Genomic DNA, 18,150 nt, shown 5'->3' with positions numbered 1-18,150 from the left:
TAAAACGATGAGGTACTGATGCACTACTGGATTATAGAGAAGACAGCAGGCTCAAAAGATGATGCAAAATAAGTTTTTTGTCAAGATGTTTAATTGGTAATAAAGATACATCAGCCAGATCATTTGCCTCTGCCCTAAAAGGAAGACCTCAAGTATCGGAACTAGTTAAACATTTAGCAATTACACAAAACTGGCTACCACCCAAAATTAATCCTTATTAACTAACGTATATTGCTCTCACTCACTGACTCTATGCATGCACATTATCATTTATCTTGGTTTTAGTTGCACTAACATCATGGAATGGAGATAAAGGTCATTGTAATTTAGTTAATTGACACTTAATTGAGGTATTACAGTGTTTTTCTAATTGTTAAATATTTGAATGTGTATACATACCATTTGGAATGGCTTTTGCTTGCTTCTCCCCCCCCCCCCCATTTTGATTAATTAAAAATGAAATATGTGTAACTTTGGATTTCCCCACTCTGCCAACAACCTCCCTTCCAACTTTAGGAATGTCACTTGCTTACAGAACAATTGCTGTCACACTGGAAAGGGAGTAGAGAGGTTGTTGCTAAGACTGCAGAAACTCTGGCTACACAGAAAGGTTTATCAGGTTTGGGCTGTTTGACCTGGAAAAGAGATGGCCTTGATGGAGTAAGTTGGAAGGACCTATTATCCTGGCAGGACTGAAAACAAACCAAGTGGCATAAAATTGAAGTAATTAGTAGAAAGATTAAATAGGAGATTAATGCATTTTCTTTTTAACCAGAATAAAGTGGAAGTTTCAAATTAATTGCCTGAAAGAATAGAAGAGGCTGAAAATTGCATCTCTACAGGGCATGGGATCTACTGCTAGAAGGCAGAATTAGGCTAGGTATTTCATTTTAGTTGGCCAAATAGCCTTCTATGGGCACAGATGCCTTATGTTTATTCTTTGATATTCTGCAGTACGCCTTGGAAATATTGACTGTTTGAGGACAGCACAGTGCAAACTGCTGCACAGTTCCAGCAACCCAGGTTTGATTCTGATCTTGGGTACTGTTTGTGTGGAGTCTGCATGTTCTCCCTGTGAAAACCCATGGGTACACCATTTTCTTCCCTTATCCCAAAGCCATGCTGGGCAGTTAAATGACAGGAGAATCAGGGTGGAGTTGATGGGCACATGAGTGATAATTGGGGATGGAACTGAAGGGATTTATCCAAGAGATGGCATGGACTTGATGGGTGAAATGGCTTCCATCTATGGTATAAGAAGATATGTGAGAATGCAAGTTTAAATCCTATTATTTTCTGTTACACCTTGCAAATATCATGCCTCTCTGATTGGGGCCCCTGCAGATACCAACCCAATACATGGGCTCACTCATTCTGAGTGACTCTGTGCAAACATACATCTGTTCTGTATCCCCTACTCAGCACATCTGAGTGTTCCTTACAATTACTGATCAAATCCAAGAGATTCCTTGCAAATATTGAAACACTCAGTAGCAAGTAAAATAATCTGCTGTACTTTCGTAATACAGTCAGATGTTATTTTAACCCGAGTCTGAATTTGCCTGACATCCTCCACTGTGGAAGCTCCAAGATCTTCAAAAGTGAGAAGGACGGTGGTTGCACCAGCAAAGTTACAGCCATGGACTTTGACCCTTTGCCAGATGAAACATCCCCTGAACAGTGGCAGAGTTTTGACACCTGCTGATAGCTATCCCATCTGAGAGAAGGCTTCTGAAATTAAGCCATCTAAATGATTCATATTGATACAAAAATGAGCTCATGCACTGTCAGTTTGAATTCCTCCGCTATCGGTAAGCATGCATTCAATTCAAAGCTTCAACCTCTGGAATTTCCTTCCCAAATTTGTCCATCTCACTCTTTTCCTTCAAGCTGCTCTTCCTTCCCTTTTTCTTTAACCAAGTGTTTGGCCCCATTTCTCCTCGTGTGTTTTGATGTCAAGTGTTATTTGACAGATGTCCCAAGAAGCACTTTGAAATGCTTTACTATATTAAAGACATGGCACAAGTTTATGTAAAAATGATGTCACTCCCTCAACTGGACATACTTTCAGTGAAGATGGAAATGGCATTGGCACATGCTTCCTGGACACTGTGCCATCATTTTATCTTCTCAACTTGCTCTTCCCTTCTTTGGGCAGTTCTAACACCTTGGGTGGGTCTGGGAAATGAGTACTTTTTCTGTATTTGTAACCTGCAGCACGCAGATGGTAAATATAAAACTCCAGAATATGCATGAACTTGGGCTTTACATAGTGAAAGGAAATTGCCAAGTCAGAACAGCATTCAGGCCCCTGGGAAATAAAGGAAAGTATTAGTCACCAGCAAAAGCATAGAAAAACAACATTCTCACAAGTTTCTAAAACATACACATCACTTTTATTATGTTTACACAGATACAAAAATCTTTTTCCAAAGCAGAATTTAAGAAATTTGAGTTATAAAACATTATACTGAATTCCAAAATATTACTAACTTTGTTGCTGAGGTTGCGAATTGGGTGGGACTGACAACTTGAATTGATACATTACAATACTATTGGTTAAATAGCATTAAACAATTGTCATTCAAGTTTCAATATTCAAGTATTTCAGGTTATTATAAACTCTGAGCACAACATTTTCCTTAAATATACCAATCCATCTCAAAACTGAGTTCCCCATGAATTACAAACAGTGGAAGTCTCGAGCAACCCGAGACAATTTTCCCCTCTAAAGATGACAGGTTGTACTGGTGTCAAGGGCACAGGTCACTATCATTTTATAATTGATTTTAAATCTGTTTGGAGATAATCACATGATAACCTATCACCCATACTTCATACAACTTCCCATTCTCAGTCAATCTGGTTTGTACATTTACTCAAAAGGTATCACCACATAACTTCCTGACCCGAGTCATTCCTCCCTGCACTGCTGTCATTCCAATAAGCTTCATTACCTTCATGCATTGATAGATCTGGATATGAGTGAAAAGATTTGCATTTATCTTAGATCTTGATACTCCTTATTCACAAAGAATTACTTTGAAGTACAGGTTTTACTTCACTTAATTAATGAATAACTGAATGATTTATTTTGTTCCCCCCCCCCCAAATGGGACAAAGTTCATTGATTACAATTTTATTTTCATCAAGGGAAAAATGTTGGTTAAGACATCAAGGGAACTCCCCATTCTTTCAATGGAGATTTCTACTGCAGATTTCTAATTTCCATTGTCTGAACAAAAAGTTAAAATCTTATCCTCATTGGGTTCGAACATCATTAGTCTGTCTGATCTTAGATAATTTTGTAGAAGCCAAAGCTTAAATTGAGGACATTCCTTATCAAAATGGTTCTTGAAATAATGTGGCAGCCAAGATGGTGTCAGTCTAAGAAAATGTAGGGTACCACCACTGCAAGCAGCAGGAATTTTTGTTCTGTATTCAATTGATATACAATTCAACTTTCAGGCACAGCCCAATCCCTGGATCCTTTGATCAGAATGGATCAGTTATAAACTGCGACAGCTGACATTTGTGCAGTTTGTTTTGATCACTGATTAAATATATGGCTCACATGATAAGTTTTAAATGTGAAACATTCCACAATAGGAATAACTTTTCAAGGAAATAAAATTGATAAGTACCACCAACGCCTCTCACTACATCTGTTCAGTGGCCAGGAGTCATTTTCATTCCAGGGTCATGACACCATAATCAGCCCAAAGTATACTCACAAATCTATCCCTCTATGTGTAATATTTGCTTTGCTGACAACTCTTTGTTTGCCAGCTGCCACCAAATGAGTCTGAAGGCTGTAAACTCAGGAGATTATAAAATACAATAAACACTTGGTGATTTGTTGAACTACAGGATGAACAAGAATGATGGTGATAAATTATATCTGCTTCTTACAAGGGCCATGCCACAGGTAAAATACTGTAATACTCTAGTAAAATAATGTAGGTCCAATTTTTGATTTAAGTATTTTTTATTAGCCTTTACAATAAAATCAGCCAGGACTTCTCTCATTGAAAGTTATAGACATCAACTCGACCAATGTATTGTTTTGCACAGATAAGAAAATAGTTTCACACTTCTGCTGAACAATATTAATTTCATTGATTTTGATTTTTTTAGGCTATCATATTTGATACTTTTGCACGATCATACTTTGCTAAGTGGATCTTCCATTTGATTTTCCAATATTCTCTCTGCCTTCCCTCACAATGTGTGTGACGAAAGGTTATTGACCTAAAATTTTATTTCTTATTATTACTCCGCAGAGGCTGCCTGGTCTGTTGGTTATTTCCAACATCCTGAGTGACAATCCTTACAATCGGAGATGTTCTGGCTGAAATAGAGGATGGAACAAAGACCCTGCCATCCTCTCTGGTGAAAGCAAAGGATCCACTGGCAACACTGCAAAGAGGAACAAGGGATTGCTGACCATTGGTCCATATTCATTGCTCAACAGATACCACGGAAATAGATTACATGGTGATTGATTCAGAATCTTTATGGGATCTTGCTGTGCACAAAAGAGATGTTCTACTACCTACATTACAATAATGTCAGTGCTTCCAAAGTGTTCAAGAGGGCATAGCTTCAAAGTAAAGGGAGAAAGTTTCATGGAGGTGTGTGAGGCAAGTTCTTTTATACAGAGCTTTAGATGCCTGGAACAGACTGCCAGGGGTGGTAGTGGAATCAAACATGATGGTGCTGTTTAAGAGGCAGTCAGACAGTCACATGAACAGGTAGGGAGTGGAGGGATATGGATCCTGTGCAGGCAGATGGGATTAGTTTAATTTGGCAACACGGTCAGCCCAGACATTATGGAATGAAGCACCTGTTCCTGCGTGGTACTGCTCCATGTTCTGTAGGTATCTAGGACATCTTGATGTCATGAAAGGTGTGGTATAAATGATGTTCTGTTTGTCTAATCTTGCACCAAGCCCTGCTGTGAAACTTTTCTTATTTATTTTCCACAGGTTTTGGAATAGCAACCAAGCAGAACATTTCCATAAGTGAATTTTAAACCTCCAATTGGCCTATCTGGATTATATCATTAACCTCACATCCCATGTATAGGTAAGAGCATGGTCCTTCACTTCATAAAATATCATTATCTTCTTCAAAAAGTGTAGTCACAAGGAGATCTGACATCCTTCAGATAAACCATTAACTCAAGCTCCCACCAATGGTAAATATCAGGGCCATGTTACAGTAAATTATTCCAGCAGGATTTTAGATCATTGGATGATCCATTAAGAGTCTGGGATAAATCCATTTAAAGGAAGCAGCTATATTTTAAATCACATTCTGCAACGATCCCTAAAAATCTTCTGAGGCATTCAGATTGCAACCTTGTTCTGCATTAACCTCTGAGCATGGCATCATATCCTGTCAAAACCCAATGCTGACCATAAATACTGTACACTGAAGGAGAATGCTTTGCATGAATGGACAACTTTAAAAGTAAGGCTGGCAAAGCCTGTACAGATATTGCCAGGTATCACAATGCAAATTGTTTTTAATACATCCAGCAGATAAAAAAATAAATCCACTTCCAATCAACCTGTTTATCATTTCAACATTGGAATGTTGCATGAAAGTTTGCTGGATTCACATACATGGACTTACTGAAATTCAAATTACTGTCTTTGTGATGTCATTGAGAAACAAATGCTTTCTTTGTCTTTGAGAAGTACAACTGGTACAGTATATCCACAGGACTCTGGTAACCACTATACTGTACTTTGTTACAGAAATGTAAACTGTCCTTTACAATCAAAGCCAGTGCCTGGCCCTTTAACTGATTGTCATCACTGTAAAGCTAAAGAGGTGTGTGTGTGTGTCTGTCTCTCTCTCTCTGTAAAATCTGCACTCTGCAGCGACTCAAGGTTAGGCTCCCATGCCAAATCAATCAGAAAGCTGGCTGCTTCCCACAGGAGTGAAACGCGTTCCATAAACAAGGTCAAGTCAGCCTCTTTGATGGCTCAGAGGAGAGGCTGCCAGAAATTTCTGGTGTGTACTTATGAATCTGGAATGGAGTGGTCTTCCTGCCTGCCCACATCACCAACCCATTTCAAAACACTGGTCTCAGGCCAATTGAAATATTTTGGGCGGGCTCTCATCCTGTTCAAGTGTAACTAGTTAGCTAGATTAGGGAAGAATGTCACTGTAGCACTTTGCCAAGCCAGTTGTGGAAAGTAAAAAGGAGGATTTCAAAGCTCACAATCCAAACTTTCCACGGGGTAGCCAATATTTGAAGAGCACCCACAATTGGCCATTTTCCCCATCGTGTCCAGGCTGTTTTTGTGACGGGATGGCTTTTGATAATTTATGTAGGTCACTGGGCCTCTATTTTCTATCTTGGGTTTGTATCCGCTTGTTGATCTCCCCCAGGGCAATATAGCAAGCATGATAAATGGGTGCAGTCTCTGGGTTAAGAAATAAAAATTGTCAGGGCTGAAAATAAAAACAAAACTGAAAATGCTTGAAATCTTAAATAATTGAAAGTCACGCACATGCCAATTGAGTGATCATTTTACAAAGCATTTTTATTCAATCGTCAGGGACAACCCTAAGCTTGTTACTTTAATTCTCCCTCACATGAGGGCAATAGCCTATCTGTATGTGGCTTCTGCTCTGTTGCAATGAAACTCAGTAAAAGCTTTGAGGAACATTATCTCATCTTTCTTCTGGGCACATTGTACCCTTCAAGACTTGGTATCGAGTTTAACAATTACACAGGTAACTTGCTTTCTCTGTACAGATCGGATCTGGTCAGTTCTGCTATAGGTTAACCACTTGTAAATTTAACTAAGTTTTTCCCCCTCTGCTGATACGGTCTGATTGTCCGGGTACTTCCTATTAATCTGACCTGTATTTCACAGTACTTGTTGTGTTCCCTTTGTTTTCTCTCTCTCCAGCTGCATTTATTAATCCATCAGTCAGATGACTCCATCAACAAGTTACTAGCTGCAAACTTGATTCCACACCAAAGATATTCCCTTTGTCCAACCCACCCCTCTTAAACCACTCTGCAGCTTAAAACTTTTTTCTTTCAAAGTTCTGTTCAAGGATCTTTGACCTGAAACATAGACACCATTTATCTTGCTTAACCTGCCAAGTGTTTCCAGAATTTCCTGATTTTATTCCACACTCTCAGTTAATAATATGGTGAAGACAGAGAGGGTTGATGTGCGATTTATACCTGGAACCTCTGAAGATTTGACCTGCACTTTTCTAACCCACCTGTTTGACGTAACTTAGGAGAATTACTGGGACTGTGGGGTCACAAGTTGGGTGTATGCATGCCTGGCTGTTTGTATCTGAGTGCCTGTGTGTGTGGTGTGTTTGTGCATTTGATTGAGCATGTATGCAGACGTGTGTGCGTGTGTATGCACGTTCACATGTGCCTGACCTTTGCTAGGTTGTGCCCTTCACCCCAGCTGTTTATAAATTGATTAGACTGCAAGTTCTGATAGATAACAGCCACAGCTCACTTAAATGGGTCCTTTGTCCTCATTATACTTGATATTTTGCTCCATTAATAGGTGCTATATAAAGACATGCTATGAGTAATGGACTTACGTCTTTAGCTGTGTAATTGGTGAACTTCCAGAACCAGAAGTCTTTGTTATAACGACCTCTCATCAGAAGATTCTCCAGTGAAAGGGGCAAAAATGATTCTCTTAGGTGGTTATCTCTGGAGTCTCCAGGAGCAATTCCAAGTATTTCCATACATTTTCCCAGTTCCACATCCTCAATATGGGAAGTATGACGACAGGTGTCATTTTTGAAGGCTGCCACATATCTTTTCAATGCTTCCCTGCTCAAAACATAACCAGATCCTCCACTCATGTAGCCCTGTTTGTTATACATCTTAAAATGCCTGCCCATGTACACAGGCCTATCGGGGTTGTACTTTGAAAGAAGAAACCTGAGATTTTCGACAATGACATAGGTATCATCATCAGCCTTCATAAACCAATCAGCCTCATTGATATGGTGTTGGTGCACATAATGGAAGGCTTTAATGGTTTTCAAGTACAGCTGTTTTCTGCCCTCTTTGGTTTCCAGTCCGATTGCAGGAAAATCTGGATTGCTCTCCGAGCTCATGAACAGCAGAGTGTTGCAGCGCTTGCCCCAGGTGGCTTTGACATGCTTGGCTTTTGTTTCCAGGTTGACAGGCGAAGTCATCACCCAACAAAGGATGCGCACCTTCTCATGCAAGTCATCTGCTACTGAGTGATTTATTTCTGCCAACAATAAAAACACATTGCAACTCCATCACTTGATCCAAACTGACAACAGTGGGTTATGGTATAAATGTCATTTGAAAAGCAAAGTGCTGCTAATGCTGGAAATTCAGTGATGACCACCTATTATCATTTGGGAGAAACTAATGTGGGAGAGTGGGAATTTCTGGAGTTTGTGGTAATCGCACAGTTATTCAAAATGCACATGTATGTTGGCTTTGGATATCAATAGCCATTTAATAGCCATTTACACATTTTAGGCTAATCTCTTTCTGAGCCCATCCTATTCAAAGCCTTCAAATGCTTAAACCTTGAGAAATTCAGCTGCCTCAAAAAAAAATCAAAATTTAAAATACAGCAATAAGATTAAAATATGCATTAAAATATCCATCAAATTCTGTGTTTGTTAACATTTAATACTACAACGTTACATTATGATTTAATCTTGAATAATAATACATTTGCAAAAAAATACATTTTAATTGCATGAAACAACAATAGAAGAGTAATATTTTAATGGTCCAGAAGTAAACATCTGGATTTTGGTTTTAAATGGTCCACGGAAAAATATTGCACCTTAAAATCGAGACTAATATAATTTAAACTTCACAATTTTCAATCCCCAGCAACACACACAAAATGCTGAAGGAACTCAGCAGTTTATGCCGCATCAATGGAAGTGAATAGATAGTCAATATTTCAGGCCGAGACCCTCCTTCAATCCCCTCTGTCAGTTTCCTCCTATTTGTGTAAACTCCTCTGATCTTATTATCCTTGTCATTCAATCGTGCCTCTTATGGATCCTGATTTTCATCACCTTTCCACTGGCTACTGGTCACATGGCCCATTATCAGCTAATTTGTTCACCACTCACTGCCTAGCATGCACAACAAATATGCTTTATTTTGGGTGAGATTGCAAGGTGACAGGAGCTGCAAAGTAAGAATACAGCTTCCGATTGGGTCTGAGTTTGGGGAGGAAAACAGGAAGGAGAAGATACATGAGGTAAAAATAGAAAAAAATGGACAGAAAGAGATAAACAGAAACTGGGTGAAAGAAGGGCTTGGGAGATGAGATGGAAGAAATAAAGGAGAGAAGAATTGTAGGGATAGAGTGAGAGAGAGATGGGGAGGGAGGTGGAGAGAAATAGAGAAAGAACAAAGCCCAACCACTTTCTGAATCTCTCTCACCTCCTTTCTGTCCCATTTTTGTGTCTCCCCCGTGTCTGTCTGTTTCTGTCCTCAATTTCTGCAGTTTATTTTTTGTTATCAGTGATGTAAACTCGGCTCTCACAGACTCCAACCATAAGCTTCTTGGTCATTATTTGATTAGAGGAAACTAACTGGCTTGGTTACCAACTCATCCTTCATAAATTTTGATGGCATAATAATTTGGGATATGCAAATAAATATGCCAGACTATGGGAGATCTCAAAGCAGCTGAAATGAGTGAGCCAGTTAGGAATCGATAGTGACTCAGAGTTGTCCAAATGTAAAATACTTTGTATTGTTCTGTGGAATGTGATTTTAAACTGAAACATTGAGAATAAGCACAGAAAAATTCCTTATTCATTTTTTCTTTGGCTAGCTCAGCAAATGTTGCAACTTTTCTAGACAAGGGAGGGAGTAAAGGAAGATAACTAAGTATCTAGGGTTGATTAGATTCAACCTGAAAAGACATCAGTAGTTCCACATAACGTAGATTTGATCAGCCAAATTGCCTCCTTTTGACTGTAGTCAATCTATGATTCACTAATTCAAAGAGGACTTGAGAATTTTGGAAGTGTCTGTTTCAGAAGAATGAAGAATAAATGTTCAGGATAAAAAGAAATTAAATAAAAATTGAATTGCAGCAGCCTTGCTGACTAATAGAGGTAAAATGATCAGCTAAGTCATTGCTTATCTATTTCAGTGACACATAACAGATTAGTTACTTACTTGAACTATAATTCATCATTCCTTTTCCACGGAACCTGTAATAATGGAAGCTGTAACGATTGTGATTAATTTGAGTGTTGCCTTGCATATGTAATTTGGCCATGTTAATGATATAAGAGCAAATGAAAATTCCCATGACAATTCCAACGATGTATTTGATAAAGGAGCTCATGGATCTTGAAACTGCCATCGTTTTCTGAGAACGACAAAAACAAATCACTGTTTAATTTGAGAAAGACCATGAATTAAGCTCCATTTAATCTTACCAGGGCACTACTTTATCGACAGTTATGCAAAATAGATTTCAATATGACTTGCTCAAGGCCAAAATTGTACATTTAACTGTTAGCTTTCTAACAGCTTAAAACTCAAAGGGCAAGGCTTTATTATTAGTGAAGTTGGAAGTGGAAGGAAAAATAAAGAAAAATGTACCTGTACATTCAAAAATATTTAAATTTCTTTTAAACATATATTCACAGTAATATTTACCCACACTGGACAAGTTACCTGTGCAATGTAATGTAATATCAACAAATCAATTAACTGAAGGATTGATTTTAGAGAATGGTCAGCAACAAGAGTTTTGCACGTGCATGTTTAACTACTTTGATTGTGATTCACCATTAGGAGAGTCAATGCTGACACTGGAAACATTCAAATTAAAGATATCATCTCATTAGATTAAAGCTCCATTATAACAATAGCAAAGCCAATATGACATTACCTTCTGTAAACAGCTCCATACACCCTGGCCTGACTTGACAAGTCAGATTGCTAGCTTAACCCTAAAATCGTGAAATTCGGTTTGTACACACGAGGAAATCTGCAGATGCTGGAAATTCAAGCAACACACACAAAATGCTGGTGGAACACAGCAGGCCAGGCAGCATCTATAGGGAGAAGCGCTGTCGACGTTTCAGGCCAAGACCCTTCGTCAGGACTAACTGAAAGGAAAGATAGTAAGAGATTTGAAAGTACAAGGGGGAGGGGAAAATGCGAAATGATAGGAGAAGACCGGAGGGGGTGGGGTGAAGCTGAGAGCCAGAAAGGTGATTGGCAAAAGGGATACAGAGCTAGAGAAGGGAAAGGATCATGGGACGGGAGGCCTAGGGAGAAAGAAAGGGGGAAGGGAGCACCAGAGGGAGATGGAGAACAGGCAGAGTGATGGGCAGACAGAGAAAGAAAAAAAAAGGAGGGGGAAAAAAAACTAAATATATTAGGGATGGGGTTAGAAGGGGAGGAGGGGCATTAAAGGAATTTAGAGAAGTCAATGTTCATGCCTTCAGGTTGGAGGCTACCAAGCCGGTACATAAGGTGTTGTTCCTCCAACCTGAGCGTGGCTTCATCTTGACAGTAGAGGAGGTCATGGATAGACATATCAGAATGAGAATGGGACGTGGAATTAAAACTGGGAGATCCTGCTTTCTCTGCCGGACAATTCGGTTTGTGGTCACTTTTACTGGATCTCAAAATACCTGATTGAGTAAATAAAAAATGTCACTGACCTGCCTTCTGTTTGAGATTTGACAACCATTACTGGAGAGTTAATTAATCTTGAAAGTTATCAGTCAGGCCTCATACAACCCTCAATGAAAACTAATACACCTTCCAACATTGTATACTAGATGGCAGGTAGAAAGAATTTCTCACCAGCTTCTTTGCACTTCAGCACTCTCAGACCATTGAAGCCAATCTAAAGTTTCCATCATTCTGGTTATTTCTTTTGTGATACAGTGTGGGGTAGGCCCTTCTGTCCCTTTGAGCCACACTGCCCCATTAGCCCCACAACTCTGATTTTACCCTAATCTAATCACGGGACAATTTACAATGACCATTTTAACCTACCTGGTACATCACTGGACTGTGGGAGGAAACTAGAGAACCCGGGGAAATCTCACGCATTCCATGGGGAGGATGTGCTCTTTGCAGAGCAGTGCCAGAATTGAAATCCGATCTCTGGAACGCCTTGAGCTAACCCCTCATTTCACTAACCACTACACTACCCTACCACCCACAAGTTAACTCAGAGTCTGGGAATTTACCTTCTCAACAACTCTACGTTCCATTAAAATGTTTATTAACACCTCTTTTATCATGTTCCTAATATTGCAGACAGCAGTGGAGGCCAAGTTATTAGGTATATTTAAAACAAAGGCTCTCAAATAGTAAGGATGTCAAAGGTTACAGGGACAAGCCAGGAGAGCCCATTACTTGGTTTGCAAAAACAAAAATATAAACAGGGTACATATGGGAAATCATTTAATACAATGAGTTGTATCCTTTCAACTTCTTTGCTGAGCCTTACACTAACTCTTAGTTTACATGCAAAATTCCTGTTTCAGGAATTATGTTCCGTTTAGATCGTTTATGCACTAAATATATCAGTGTGAGCTCCTATAGCCACCCATTTTTACTTTTCTGGGGCAAAAAATTGCATTTAGCTAAGTTACAATTTATTTATTTATCGAGACACAGTGTGGAATAGGCCTTTTGAGCTGCGTCACCCAGCAACCCCTTGACGTAATCCTAGCTTCCTCATGGGACAATTTACCATGATCAATTAACTTACCAACCAGTACGCCTTTGAACTGCACCCAGGGAAAGCCCACAAGGTCATGGGGAGAACATACAAATTCCTTACAGGCAGCGGTGTTCATTTTGTAATAGTTTCAGAAGTAACAATGAGAATTGTATTCTGCTTCTAGAGCTCAAATGGGGGCTAAACCTTTGTCCTGGCTAATGCAAGAACTGAACACAGATATGTTTCCTGCTTTCGCTATGGAATTACCCTGAATTACAAGGCCCAACTGATTAACACTTGTAAGGGAACATTCACAGTGTCAAAGACCTGGACAAACAAACCAGAAACCCCTGTTCAAATTCAGCCATGTCAGCCAGGTCACAGTATTTCCTTTGCTGTGTTGGCTGATCTTCTCACCCACATCCACGCTTGTTGGTACTCACTCAGGGTGAGATGCCATTATATGCTCCAATGGTATTGTGGTCTCAAATTGGTCCCCAAAGCTGCTAGTTCACAGGTAAATCTTATTTGACATCAAGTTTGTTGTGGGTCTCCCACTTTTCTCAAGGTCCATTCTCTACATCCAATGTGTTAACTCCAATGTGTTATTCTGACTGTGGCTGGTGCAGGGGAAATGAAGAGCCATGGAGAGACATGAAGATCTGACAAAACAAGCGCATCAAATTTATGCAACCATCTTAAATGGCATGGCACATGTACATAGAGTATATCTCATATTATATTAACATACAGTATATCTCATATACTGTATGTATTATACATATTTGCACATGCAAATTGGACGTGAATTTTCAGATATCTAGAATTTAGTCTCTTTTCATTGTAAAAAAATCATTTTCAGTGGATGAAATAATATCTAAACCAATCAAATTAACTGAGGACAGAGAATTCCTTCTGTATGAAGTTGAGTACATTTATCTGCACCAAAGGGTAACACATTAAAGTCACTTTAGCTTTTAGTCATGAATCCTCTTTTCTCGCTTCCTCCAAATTCTTCTATTGTGCTGTTTATGCTCAGCTGCCAAATACTTTGCTGGTCACGCCCTCTTTGCCAGGTCATGACCATGAATATACTGTAAATGCCTTTATAGCTTTATTGCTAAATGCTGGGATAGACTGAACTATCACTTTCTTTACTGAACAAACTATCTGACTGTACAGAGCAAACAAATCGCTAGTATCATTAAACATTATAAGATGGAGAGAAAGATGTGGAGGTGAGGATAAATGGTAATTGAATCCTGCCACTGCCTGTAAAGAGTTTGTACGTTCTCCCTGTGACCGTATGGATTTCCTCTGGGTGCTCTGGTTTCCTCCCACAGTCCAAAGACGCAGCGGTCAGTAGGTTGATTGGTCATTGTAAATTGTCCTGTGATTAGGCTGGGGTTGAATCGGGAGATTGCTGAGCAGTGCCAGAAGGGCCTGTTCCACTCAGTTGGCCGGTCGGTAAGTAGGTGAAAACCAAAGCTGTTAATGTTGAGGATGAGTTGTAGGATAAACAAAAGACATCATAATAAACAACTTGTACTACAACAGTAACAACGTGCAGGGAGACAGCATCTGTAGAGGGAAATGGACAGCTGGCAGCTTGGGTCAAGTACCTTCATTTGGATTGAAAGAGGAGAGATGGCCAATATAAAATGGTGAGGGGAGGGTGTGAAGCAAGAGCTGGCAAACAACAGGAGAATTCAGACTAGGTGGTGGTAGATGGAAGAGTGGAAGTAGTAAAGAATAGGAGGGGATTATTGAAATCTGATAGGAAAGGAAAGTGAAAGGCGGATCCAAATAAGAAAAGGAACTCAGTGGGAGTAGTGTGTGGGAGGGCAGATGGAGTAGGTGAAGGAGGGAAAGGAAACAGGGTGATCGGAGACTGGGAGAGGTGTGCTTGAGAGAGTGAGTGCGAGAATTCAATGTTCAATGCTGTTGGGTTGTTAATGACTCAGGCAGAATATGAGGCTCTGTTCCTATAGTTCACACTTGTTCTCACCTAACAGTGCAGGAAGCTGGGGGTAGGCAGGTTGGTCTGAGAATGAGAAGGACAATTAAAATGGCTGGCAATTAGGAGCTCCGAATGGCTATGGCTGAAGGGGCACAGGTGCTCCAACAACAGGCTAGATTTTATCCTCCAAGGACCAGAATCGTCGTAAGCTGCAAAGTGCTGTTCCTTCTGCAGACCATGATAAAGATCAATACAAGGATCTAATAAAGTCTGTAGCATGAATAATTCCAAAGTCTGCTGCAGTAAAGCAAGAGGTGATGGAAAATCCCTAATGCCCTGTAGCTATCACAACATCAAAGACACTTGAGTAATCAAACACATTAAGGAATTTTTCAGCAGATGAGAAAACAATGCTTTACTTCACTTTTGAAACATCAGAGCACTAGATAAATATTGAAATACAGTGATAACTGACTAAAGTATTAACTGAAACAGAACTTTTCAAAATATATAAAACCATATGAGAGGAAATTACTATCCACGTACATCGAGTTTTGGTGCCAGAGTTTGCCAAGTTGCAAACTTAGAATGCCATGAAAAGTTCACTCAGGAATCATGAGTCCAAGGATAATTTTTAAAGGTATTTTGCTGTAAAACTACTTCCTAAAAAGCCTACATTTATGCCAGTTGAAACAGTATCACCTTGATTGTGCCAGAATAGGCTCTTTGGTCTCAGAACATTTGTGCATACCAGCTGTTTCACCAACATTACAAATGCAAGGCTGTTTAACCTTCTTTCAGAATGTCATACAATTTTTTTAAAAGCCGCCTGATCATTAAAGTTTACAGCAAGACTTAGACCTGGGGTAATTTCCTCTACTACAGTGTGTACAGTCAACCAGACACACTGAACCTACTTGCCTAGGCTGCTCTGACAACACCATTTGAATGCACCACCAGGAATAACAAGGGTGAAAGATTCGCGAGAGCCACAGAATCCCCTCCAAGTTAAAAACCATTCTGAATTGGAAAAAAAATTGCATCCGTGAGTCTAAATGTGGGGAGTCTGTGTCAAGGAGCATTGCAGGAGTACCTTCATCGGTAAGACTGCATTCGTTCAAGGCAGCAGCACACCCTACCCTCTCAGGGCAATAACTAATCAGTAACTCTCCCTGATCCTTTCAATTTCCTTTGAAAAAATATTGTTTCCTCCTTTTAGTGGAAACAGAATTAAAACATATACAGCAGAAAGCACAGCTGCCAAATTAATCTGCCCTTTGCCTAGTTTCACTGAGTCCAGCCCTGTTCCCAAGGTTATTTAGGCAAATCCATCGTTTTATTCATGACCTCAAGCCAGAAGTAAACACATTTCCCGACGAAGCCACTGCTTAATGCCATTGGATTAATTACTGAACATTTTCCTCATTGTACCTGTTACTACTTAAACTTTCACAGAGAGTCTTCGGAATCTTGCAACACCGGGAGAACCTCGATGGTATTGTTTAATTTGTAATCAAATCCACACACCTGCTGGGGATTTTATAGATGACAGCTGAGTCATACTAGTCCTTATCTCTCACCCCACCAGAGGCGGGCTGGCTTGTAAAGGCGCACCTGATGAGCCTCAAGGTGAAGCCGGACTATAGCATTATGGCTAATGGACTATATTCCTATTTTTGGATCACACATTCTCTCCTTTTGACGTTGTTGTGCAGCATTTTGAGAACACAATATTTTTTGGAGCATCAGGAACGAACTCGGAAGTGCAAACCCTTTGCTGGTGTAAAGCGGGTGGCACCGGATGGAAGAGATTAGAATGGAAGATTTGGCAGGAAGAATAAAGATGGCCATATCCTCCTGTGGAAGCAAGTGTCCAGCTGGTATAGAAGCAGCAGCCCACAGAGGTGCACATTAAAGTAATACAGGCTAACAAGGGTTCATTTGCAGCAGAGCATTTGAATATTTATTTGCTATTGGTTGGACTATACTTGGAGTATGGTGAATTTTATGGTCCCCTTATTATAAAAGGAGGTGCCTACACTTGGAAAGTACAAAAAACTCAGAAGGGTGAAAGTAGAACAGTCTGTGGCTCTTGACCTAACAAGATACTTTAGTATCTTCAGAACTTAATAGAGCAGATATGGAACCACTTGCTGGGAACACAAAGCTACAGTTTATAATTTCCAATGGATGCCGATAAATCTAACTGCGAGTTTAAGGAAAACTTCTCACTACCAGATTAATAGAAGCTAAACTCAAGGGACTCAGCAACAACCTCTCACTCAAAACCAAGGAGGTGATTATTGACTTCTGGAGGAGGAAACCGGGGGTCCCTGAGCCAGTCCTCATCAGAGGTGGAGAGCATCAGCAACTTTAAGTTCCTCATTATCATTTCAGAGGACCTGTCCTGGGTCCAGCACGTAAGTGCCATTATAAAGAAGGCATAGCAATGCCTCTACTTTCTTAGAAGTTTATGAAGGTTCGACATGTCACTTAAAACTTTGGCAAACTTCTGTAGATGTGCAGTGGAGAGTATACTAACTAATTCCATCATGGCCTGGTATGGAAACATCTTGAATAGAAAAGTCTACAAAAAGTAATGGATACAGCCCAGTCCATCACAGCCCTTCCCACCATTGAGCATATCTACAAGTAGCACTGTCAAATATCCATCATCAAGGACCCCCACCATCCAGGCCATGCTCTCTTCTTGCTGCTGCCATCAGGAAGGAGGTTCAGGAGACTCAGGTCCCACATCAAAAGGTTTATGAACAGTTATTACCCCTCAACCAACAGGCTCTTGAATCAGAGGGGATAACTTCACTGACCTCAACACTGGACCGTTTTGACAAACTATAGACTCACTTTCAAGGAATTCTGATGACTTCTGTTCTTGATATTTATTACTTATTTATTCATTATTTTATATTTATATAATTTTCACAATTTGTTGTCTTTTACACATTGGTTGTTTGTCCATCTTTGTTATGTGCAGTTTTATTTATTGATTTTGCTGTGTTTATTTTATTTACAATTGATGCAACAAGAAAATGAATCCCAAGGTAGTATATGGTGACATGGGTGTTTTGATAATAAAATTATTTTGAACTTTGCACTGGAGTTGTCAAGTTCAATAGTGTGGATGCATTATGAAAAGCTAAGTACTTGAAAAATGCATGGAAAGCTGTTTGAATGGCATTTTCTGAAGATGGTTGGAAGGATGTTAATGAGGAACATAATTACTGGGTTGAGACAGTTGGATTGAATGGGTAGGATATACGCATTCTAGACCAGCATCTTGTGTTAAGTATGACACCAGCTAAAAGAGATATTTTTCCTTGATTACAAATTTTCTCTGACTCCTTGACATCAATTATGGCAAGCTTTTTCTCATCTCACCTCCAGAATTCATCATCTTTTCCATGTTGAGCAAACACTGTAGTGAATTATGACATTGAATAACTGATA

At 39.7% G+C, this 18,150-nt stretch overlaps 1 protein-coding gene across 3 annotated transcripts; it reads right to left on the bottom strand.

Annotated features, from left to right (window-relative positions):
- Window positions 1–425: 425 nt before the first annotated feature.
- Window positions 426–16,186, bottom strand: LOC140741457 (glycoprotein-N-acetylgalactosamine 3-beta-galactosyltransferase 1-like). Of its 3 annotated transcripts, none has more exons than XM_073071675.1 (4): window positions 16,114–16,186; window positions 10,202–10,397; window positions 7,597–8,264; window positions 426–2,311 (listed from the first exon to the last, which is right to left on the bottom strand). In XM_073071675.1, the coding sequence occupies exons 2-4, from the start codon at window positions 10,389–10,391 to the stop codon at window positions 2,123–2,125; spliced, it is 1,047 nt and encodes a 348-aa protein (XP_072927776.1). In that variant the 5' UTR covers window positions 10,392–10,397; window positions 16,114–16,186; the 3' UTR covers window positions 426–2,122. The 3 variants fall into 3 exon arrangements, with proteins under 3 accessions (XP_072927776.1, XP_072927777.1, XP_072927778.1); XM_073071676.1 differs by lacking the exon at window positions 16,114–16,186 and adding an exon at window positions 13,166–13,295; XM_073071677.1 differs by lacking the exon at window positions 426–2,311 and adding an exon at window positions 2,374–2,975.
- Window positions 16,187–18,150: the final 1,964 nt, after the last annotated feature.

This window comes from Hemitrygon akajei, chromosome 18 (genome assembly GCF_048418815.1).
Source record: "Hemitrygon akajei chromosome 18, sHemAka1.3, whole genome shotgun sequence".
Taxonomy (NCBI): domain Eukaryota; kingdom Metazoa; phylum Chordata; class Chondrichthyes; order Myliobatiformes; family Dasyatidae; genus Hemitrygon; species Hemitrygon akajei.
This window is presented reverse-complemented; position numbering and strand designations above follow the sequence as displayed.

Bases quoted from the DNA above. Each gene is read 5' to 3' on its own strand.
- LOC140741457 (XM_073071675.1), bottom strand. From the start codon at position 10,391: ATGGCAGTTTCAAGATCCATGAGCTCCTTTATCAAATACATCGTTGGA. The intron at 8,265-10,201 runs GTAAGTAACTAA...TATTGTTGGCAG, and splicing joins AATGATGAATTATAGTTCAA to AAATAAATCACTCAGTAGCA. The intron at 2,312-7,596 runs GTAAGTCCATTA...TTTATTTCCCAG, and splicing joins CCAATTACACAGCTAAAGAC to GGGCCTGAATGCTGTTCTGA.